Below are 9784 nucleotides of genomic sequence, written 5' to 3'. Positions count from 1 at the left end.
TTTCCAAAGTTTGAACTCGTTAGTTTAATAGGACGCGATATATCAAGAGTCACCGACTGTCATATACAAATAGCGCGAGATCAATGATTGACGCTCAAACTTAGCGGTTGGGGGTTGTAGCTGAAGAAGCATGTGGTATCTGGCATACGCGGCAAGCGCAGACTGGATCCACGGAAAACGTCTCTCGGTTTTGCCAGTTTCCAGTTTCATGTTTGCGTACAGTTGCAGTTTTCTCTCGTCAGCCGTGGCTTGTGCTGCGTCCCTTCGCGCAGTTTTGTTCACCACCATGCGATCTCATTCATAATAAAAGCGTGCATCTGAATCGCTCTCGCTACATTTTTGACGCGTCCACCTCGTACGGCCCGAACTTTTATTGACTCTTTCCCGGAAGTTTGTCGAGTTGATGCAGAGTTATGAGACGGAAGACGGATAGCAGATACATCGTTGTGGTTATTATTTACATCGTGACTATCATTAGCCAAGGTAATTTAAGATAATTTTTTTTTTGTTTTCCTCCTTCGAGCTACCCGTAAATTTCATCAAAGGGAACGGAGTGGTCGGCAGCTTTGCGATAAATTAGATTAATAACGGATATATAGGTTTGTTTTGTTTTGTCGCAAGCTCCGCTGAAACCTGTCGATTGCAATTAAGAAACTGACTGGATGTCACGTGTTATAAAAGTGCGGTGCATTTCGGTGAATATTAGACGATTATTTTCCTTTACTGTTTCTAAACATCGAACTTGATAAGTTTCTCATACCATGCGGTAAAGTTTTTGAACAATGTGGACAGTAGTGTTTTCAGTCTTACCTACCAGCAATTCAAGCGACATTTGAAAAGCTCTCTCTTAGGGGACTGAATTTCTTGTTTCTAATTTCTTTCTATTTCTCTCCTGCAGTGTATTTTTTTGTGTGAATTTTTAAGAAAAAACAACCGAACTTCGGCTCGCCTCGGTTCGTCTAATAACTCATTTTTTTAATGTTTTTGAATACATTTTTTCCAAATGAAAATAAACATGATTTATTATTATTATTGTATTGTATTCGGCTCTGCTTCTGAAGAGTTCCGGCGACTTTTCGATAACGTAACCGTACTTTTCAGTTTTTTTCTCACGTGTTAGTTTGTTGAAAAAATTTTTTTCGAATTAAAGAAATGAGAATGTAATAGCAGAACAAATCAAATCGAATTTATTTAACAAATCATTAAAAAACGATAGGAAACAATTAATAGTCAATGGAAAGAAAAAATAGTGAAACTAACAAAATAGTATATAAAAAAAATTTTTAATAATTATTTTGGCCGAAATGATTATGAAATTTGGTTTGAAGAATAATGAAACCTGGCAATTGCTGATCAGCTTTCAATTACTGAAAATTTCTTTCATTTCCGCTATGTTATTAACTTTTTACAAAATATGACATTGTTGAAAAAAGCATGCTTTTCAAATTAACTCTCACCTTCGAAAATATTATCTGAAGAAATTGACTCAAAACTTTTTTTTTTACCTCATTATTATTCAAGGTAGATTCCTATTGTTTTCTGTATTAATGATGAAATATTCAAAATTGAATTTTTCCATTGGAAATCAGAAAAATGCAATTAGATTCTCACTCAAAAATGGAAACTAACAAGACATGAAAAACGGTTGTACATATAACATTTGATATAACAAAAAAATTAATGAAGTTTGCATAAAAAACTTCTAACTGTAATAATCTGAGGAAAAGTGACTTTTTTTTTGAATAAGGAAGGTTTTGGAGATGTCTAATAGGAACTAAATGTTTTTTTGAATAAAAAAGACCATAAAAGTTAGAAAAATACTGGGAAATGAAAAATAAAGCATAAAATATGCTCCAATAATATGAACATTTTTCCTTATATATTTGTAGCCATTGAAAACACATGAATATACAAATTCCCTTTGGGAGTAGTTGGCAGTTGCACTAACTGGACTCCAAAAAAATACAATTCCTTCGAAATAGACCCCTAAATATAATTAATTCCTAGTAGGTACCATCTTGTTAGACAGTAAAATCTTATAATTTTTCATATTCAAATGTTATTATTTGTCTTTAGGAGATCTGCTTGAATTTTTATCCTTTGTAGGACCATAAGCTCTCTTCGAAAGCATAAATCCCTTGTCGTTTTTCATCTATTTTTTTCCTCATCCATCCAATGGAAGGTAGACCCATTAAAGGAATAATTCAATTTGCGTTATCTCAAGGATTCGTGTTTGAAACGCTTTTCATTTAAGATTTCATCGATTATATTAGTAAGTGACAGTGAAATGTGGGATCACTAGGGACTTCCAACGTTTTTTCTCTCGATTGAAATGAATTATTCCTTTCAGCAAGGGACGAAATCGATTTGTAAGGATAGATTACATTGGAGTCTGGATCTACATGTCCGATGAGAAATATGGAATGTGCAGTATTTGGAGATTGTCCATTTATCTCTATTTTATTCTTTCCCTTCCTACTTTCGATGAAAATATTCAGGAAATTCTAACACCAAGTAAATAAGTAGAATTTAGTTATAGTATGACATTTGTTTTCATTATTGATTCAATCAAAAACATTTTTTAAAGAGATCTTGTGATTCAACACCTTTAGACTTTCTTCTTTCAGTGCATGTATAAGATAAGGTCTATGCCAATGCTCCACAATCGATTCAAGTCCTTGAAGATGAAATTCGTGAAGTTATCGAGAGCACAAAGCCGCAAATGTGCGAATTGGTCATGTAAAATTTCATGAAAAGGATGATATAGTGCTGCAACTTTAGCTGTGGTGGCTGATATCGTTTTTAATCGTTAATGGCAATGAAAAGAACATTTCTCTTGAAATATAATCAATTTTTTCAATATCAAAATGAAACCTCTTATTCGAACACCCTTCATTTTATCACTAAAACTAACAAACAGTCACGAAATATATTAAATGAAAAAGTTTATACCGTTCAACCATCCAATCGAAAGCGGCTTCAAAAAGATTATGCTTCTTCAAAGCGATTGACTGACCAAGCCTTCGGCCGTATATTTTGTCCGATATAAGAAAGAACCTTTTTATTCGCGAATTCATGAATCTCAACTGTATCATTGACGTTAAACACAACCTCTTTAGTATCTTTTGATAAATTACCGATGAAAGTTGCTTGAAGCCTTTGAGAAGAGGGTGTTTCGTCGAACACTTAAGATTTCTCCAACCGTTAAGGCCGGATACGGGGAGAGTTAAGAAGAGCTTATCTCTTAGATCGAGAGTTACACAGGAGGAGAAAAATCCATAAATGCTAACCGAATAGAATCAAAGACCAATAATTTTTTTCTCCCACAAAAAAAAAATTCGATTCGAGAGTAGGGAACTTTTAGATTCGGGTTGAGGGTGCAATAAAATTCAATCCGTGAAAGTTATTTCGCTTTAAATATTTGATTTAAGGATGATGAAATGTTTTGAGTTCTCTTGAGATTGAGAATCTTTGTGTTTAACACCGTTTCGTAACAAGATTTGCCACTTTCAGGAAGTTAATAAATAAATTGGAAAACATCATCCAACTATCGAGCTATCTTTACCATCGGATCTCTTGAAGTCTCTTACAAAGTACGACAATACCCAGGGCCGGCGCGAGCAATTTTTGGCGCCTGAGGCAGAGAAGTTTTTGGCGCCCCTGCTGAAAAAGAATCGCTAATCTTTTCTTTCTGAAGTCGTTTTTTCTGGGTTTCTTTTTTTTCGGACATTTTTACCTTCAATAAATTCGTGGATTTCTTCGACGCCGATGAACAATGCGTAAGTAATATATCTGATTCTCACATTCACAAATCACAAGACACTGCGTTATGAATGCAAAGCTTCGAAAACGAAATGGGATTAAATTGAGGGTTAGATTGAACAGTACGCTCAATGCAGTGTGCTGGATCTCGCCATTTCAATTATTTCTATAGTTGTAAGAGTTTTGTTATTATTTTTCATGAAATTAATTGAATAAAGACCTTTATTATTATTATTATTATATGTTTCGCCGAAAACGTTTAGCCTTTATCAGTAACTAGTTTCAAATGCAGAATCGTAGGAATTTTCCATATGTTGAATGTGTGAACAACTTCCACGTAATTCGAAGTGTTGTTTTTCGTCTTTGTGAAATACATTCCATCCCTCATTCAATTAGGGTAATAGGCAATGCTGCTTTTATTGGTTGGGTTGTCGTGTGTTATTTATTGAACAGGCGGCTTAGTAAAGACGGTTTGGAGATTTTTCTTGCAGGGAATGTTGATAAACGTAGCAAAGCGGACCAACCTCATGTTGTTTTTAAGTATCAAGACTATATTTTTCGAGAAATATGGAAGGCCGGCCACAAACTGGACTAAATTGTCGCCCTTTGAAAAGATGCGCATGAAACAGTCGCTTCAATGTTTCACCCCTAACGCCGGCCCTGACTATACCCTAACATTCTCTTCTCCGGAGAGCACTGTCAGAAATATAATACATTTCTGACAGTGCTCACCGGAGAAGAGAGGTTGTGTCAAAATTGGGCAGCTCCTCTATTATTTTAAAACATTTTGTAACTTTGATCGCACTTGCAATAGTTTTATCAGGAAATTTCAAAATTTATCACAGCTTAGGAAATTGAAGTGTGAACAAAACTGAACAAATTTACCAAAATACGTTTACAGAAATTTTGGATGAATTGAAATAGGTCATACTCGAGCTAGGATGTTTGGATTGTGATAAACTGCTTGTAGGCGAGACATCTCTTTTTACTAGGATCATAATATTTCTCTCAATGAGTTCTGTGTCTGAACAGTGAAAATAAATTTTTTCTTGGAAATTCGACATTATTCGTGAACACAGCTATCTTCAAGAGTGATTTATGTACTCCACCGCTTCTCTAACGTTTCAATACCTCTTATCTAGACAAATTTACCCTTGATTTCGAAATAGAAATCAATCTCAGCAATCACTTTTTCATTAGAGCCAAAAATATTTACCTGGAGCCAGTTCTGGAAAATTAGCTGAGTGTTCAAGCAGTTCGAAGCGAAATTCGTTAAAATTGATCATGATTTTGTGACAAACAGCATTGGCCATACACGAAACTCGTTCTTCACCATTTTTAAAACAACAACGAATTAGGCATTACTCAATATCATTTCAATATCTCGAACCAGAATTAACAGAGGAATTAATTCTATGCTGATACCCAACCTTTGAAGTATGGTACTAATGAAATAAATAGTGCCACTGGCAGTGTCATCTATACGCAAATTCTTGGACTTGAGTAATGACCCACGTAAAAATCAATCATGGCAATAAATGTAGGAGAGCAAACCACATTTTGAAACATACAACATTTTCAGGAAGTGTTATTAAAATGTTTGATAAAAAATATAATTTGCCTAATTTGGAATAGACCCCTGTTAACTATCTATTATTGATTGTACTTTTTGGATTAAAGTAATATAGCTCCTATCAATTCTCATCACTAGATTTCCACCTGTTATCGCATATTCACCGAAAAGATTTTTACAGTTTCGGCATCAAAAAAAATCACGGATTTTTTCCATCGACCACTACATATATCAAATGACTATTTTCGATTTCGAAGGCAGATCTGAATAAGCACATACCGTCACCATTTTAGTAGATCCCAAAATCTTGTCCACGCCATCATCTGAAATTTCAAGTAGTCGAAAAAAATTCCGTTTCAGATTCAACACCGCAGAAAATACATTATTCAATTGGAATGGCTAAAAGCCCATTATACTCTTATTGCACGTTCAGGTGAGCATAATTCTGGGTAACACTTGACAATGGTAGCGGAAACAGGAGGTAACAATCCCACGGAATCTGAAATATTCCGTCTCCCTTCTACGTAGATACACAAAATATTTCATTTCCAAGTGAGATCCATTTTTCCAAACATTTACTCGTGGGAAAAGCGGGATTGAAGTTATATGCGTCCTTGCTTTGAAATTGAGTCGATTTTGTTTTCTTGAAACAATTCAGACCCTTCTACTAGGCTGGTAGAATAAATTCATATACATTAGTCACAGGACAGAGAATCAGTATAATAGAATCTCGATAACGGAATATCAGTTCCTCCAAAAAGGTTGTTCGGTTCTTCTTACACATATTGCAAGTTATTTTTATGGTTACTTATATCATATTTTAATGTGACTTCATTTATTTTGAATTAATTAAATTCAAATACATGACTGAATCATTTATGGAGTAACTGTACTATTGAAATATAAGGTGTATTCAAAAGAAATCCAATTATTTTTATATGAAAAACAAGGCTTTAATAACCATAGTTCGATTTGAGTCAAATATGCACCGTTTTGCTCGATAACTTGTTGTGACTTTGATGGTAATATCCATATGTCTCTTTCATAGAAGCTCTCGTCCCTATCGGCAAAAAAAATGATGCAGCCAATTTTCACAAGCCTCTGTCGAACCGAATTTTTACCAGCAAAATTGGTTACCATGAACAAAAACAGATGGTAAGCACTTGGTGCCATGCCCAGATTATAAAGTGGATGCATAAGAACCTCCAAACCAAGCTCTCGGAGCTTCTGGCGAGTCAATATCGATTTGTGTGGCCTGGCGTTGTCCTGATGACTGTTCAATTCTTGACAGTACAGTTCCGTGTTAACAGTTGTACTGTAGGGGAACAGCTCATAGTAGAAATTCCCTGCAAATCCCAACAAACACACAGCAAAACCTTCCTGGTCGTCTTTTCTAGCTTGGCCACCATTTCCACCGGTTCACCGCGTTTCGACAACGACCGTTTTCGCTTGATGTTGTCGTAAGTGATTTTCATCACCAGTTACCAACCGTTTCAAAAATGGGTTCATTTTGTTGCGATTCGCAGATGGAAGTTCGGTCCATGAAGTTGTTTTGCACTATGCAAATGGTTCCAAATGGTTTTTTTTGCAATCTTTAGCTCTTGGGCAATCGAAAAAGTGCTATATGACTGTCGGACTCGACAATGTCCAATTGTCGATTGTCGCAATTGGTCTTTCAGTGCGTGGTGCATCTTTGACATCGAAATTATCGGAACGGAATCGATGGAATCAAAATTGCACGTATTTGAAATGTTACAGTATCATGAACATATACACTATTTATATTTTCAGCCGCCTGGCTCACATTTTTGCCTTTATCGAAGAAAAACTGTAAAATATAGCGTATTTTCTCTTTGCTAGTTTCCATCTTTAGGACTCACTCAGACTAAACTGAGTCGACTAATCACAAAACTATCACAAAATTTTTTGTAGTACGAAATCACATATTTCTAACGTCATTTAGTGGAACTCGATCGAACTTATACAACGCTAGATACAGATAACTAAAGCCATCTATTGGAAAAATAATGGATTTCTTTTCACTACACCTAATAATATGCGTAAATCGAGTAAGATCAGCATAATATTGTTTCAGAGGTTGACATCAAATTTCACCTGATATCCTTCTTAGACAGTTTTTGAATTCAATTTTTTTTGTACTCCGTTACCTAAAGCGTGAGCTGAAAAAGTTGGAATTTCCAACCTCCGAACGATACCAAAAGTTTCAAATCCATCAAACATATCGGTATAAAAATGAATCCGTTATATGCTACATTCGAGAGTTGACGATAAGTCAAATATTTGGTTATTGATCATGAAATTAAGAAAAATGTACACATCTCGTTTGGAGCTGGATATTAATATTGACAAAGAGCCTCCCCGATACTTTGTTTACGTAACCCTGAGACACTGAAGGGAAGAGAGCCCTCAAATTCATTAACTGTTCCACGTTACTGACAGCAATAATCACGTCTTGTATGATATGAGAAAAAAAAAGGTTGCGTATGATAAACTTAGGTTAATTTTCCGAAATTGCGCAGATTTCAAACCACGGTTCGTCATTTCTGTTTTATTAAGCTCGTGATTTTTATGAAATATCTCGTGTTTTTTTATTACGAAAATTGAATTTTTAATATAACGATGCTGTGAATGATCTTTAGAAAATGGTCATTTTTAGTGCGGCGCTATAATGAAAGAGCTAACAGGTATATTTAGGTACAATGTTCATTGAACTTACATCCCTATATCGAGAATTCATTCGAATCTTCAATGCATAGAAAAATTGATCTTCATTAAGCATTGAAGGTGAATATAAAACCTACGAATCTAGATTTCACAGCAATAGTAAGGTTCAGATATATTTTGGAATATTATCCCCGACTTTTGCCTATACCCGTAGGATTTCTCCTCGCCGTCGGCTTCTCACTCCCCGCTAAGAGGAACATTCACTCAATCCCAGATATTTAAAATATCAGAAGGGCAGAGCTCGGTCGTGTCCGGTCCTTGTGGTCCCCCTGATTCTCGTCGAACTTCCGGTCCTCTTACACGTGATCTTTGGACCAGTCCTTCGCTTCCTAGAAATTTTCTCACTGTCCTTGCAGTACCTAAAAGAACAGCTTTTTGCATTATATTACATATATACCTACTCACTAAGTCCCAGTTGCTTGATATTCCTCTTGAGATTTTTGGGCACTATTCCAGTTGTTGAGATGATAATTGGAATAGTTTTCGTTGATATCAATCCCCACTGACGCTTTATCTGAAATTCGAGGTCCCTATATTTTGAAATTTTTTTCGACCTCTTTTTGGCGCATGTTGTTGTTATTTGGTATTGCTACGTCGATGAGTATTGCTGTCTCTTGATGTTTATCGACTAGCAGTATATAAATAAATGAATAATAAATAAATAAATGACGTCTTTATTCCACAAAAGAAAATAGAGAAATACATGAACCCATCACCTAGCAGCGGAAGGCGAAGTCTAGCAGACTGCTATTCAAACTCAACCCTCCCCAAACCGGCAATGAGCTAGCATCCAACAAGTACATAATAATTAACAAGTCAGCAATATATATCTACATATAAAACAAAATATGAAATGTATACCCAATGAGCACCCGAAATCCACAGCATGAAGATTACAACCATACACACCCTTGAAATAATATACATCAATTATTGTTCACACAACAAATACTTTTTAACTTTATACTTGAACTTATTGATATTCAACAATTTGAACTCATTCGGTAGGGAGTTGTAAAATGTTATTGACTGAAAGATGAAACTTCTCTGAAATAAAGCCGTTTTATGTCTCGGCACTACAAATTTATCCTGAAATCTTGTAACTCTCGAATGAACGTTACTATGACGAACGAATCTCTTCCTGAGGAAAGGTGGAGCCCCGGCATTACAAAGAAGCTTATGAGTGAAAGTACCTAGGTGATAATTTCTCCTCGATTCCATAAAAAGGCTCTCATCCTCCCTGATTTTATAACTAATAGGATCATACTTCTTTACACCATGAATCAACCTGAAACACGACTTCTGCACTCTTTGTATTCTATCGCGATTAATCTTAGTCAAACACGGCCCATAGATAAAATCACAATATGTGAACTGGGATAAGACAAGAGATTCACAAAGAGTTCTCTTGGTCTTCATATCAAGTATATGCCGGTTGGGGTATATAAGTCTCAAGTTTGAATATGCCCTCATGAGTAAAGTCTTTAGATGTTCTGAAAAGCGTAAATCAGTATCCATTATTAAACCCAAATTTTTAGCGACATCAGTGAATTCCAAGCGATGATTATTCAATTCAATACACATATTTGATTTGAGGAAACTAGCAGTATATTTGTTGGCAAAACACATTACCTTTGACTTCTCTGGATTGAGGACTAAATTATGTACGGTAGATAGTTCTTGCACAAGATGTAAAATATTGTT

The 9784-nt window shown here is 35.3% G+C and overlaps 1 protein-coding gene across 2 annotated transcripts in view; it reads left to right on the top strand.

The window, feature by feature from the left end:
* The first annotated feature begins 201 nt into the window (after positions 1-201).
* Positions 202-9784, top strand: part of LOC123686013 (lachesin) — a 295523-nt gene continuing 285940 nt past the window's right edge. The window contains exon 1 of one of the 2 annotated variants that reach the window (XM_045625925.1): positions 202-483. In XM_045625925.1, coding sequence (XP_045481881.1) covers positions 414-483 — 70 coding nt within the window. In that variant the 5' untranslated portion in view covers positions 202-413. The remainder of the gene's footprint in view (positions 484-9784) is intronic. The other variant, XM_045625924.1, reaches the window with a different exon arrangement.

The sequence above is a fragment of the Harmonia axyridis genome, chromosome X (genome assembly GCF_914767665.1).
Source record: "Harmonia axyridis chromosome X, icHarAxyr1.1, whole genome shotgun sequence".
Taxonomy (NCBI): Eukaryota; Metazoa; Arthropoda; class Insecta; order Coleoptera; family Coccinellidae; genus Harmonia; species Harmonia axyridis.
The sequence above is the reverse complement of the archived record's forward strand: the minus strand, read 5'-3'. Positions and strand labels throughout refer to the sequence as shown.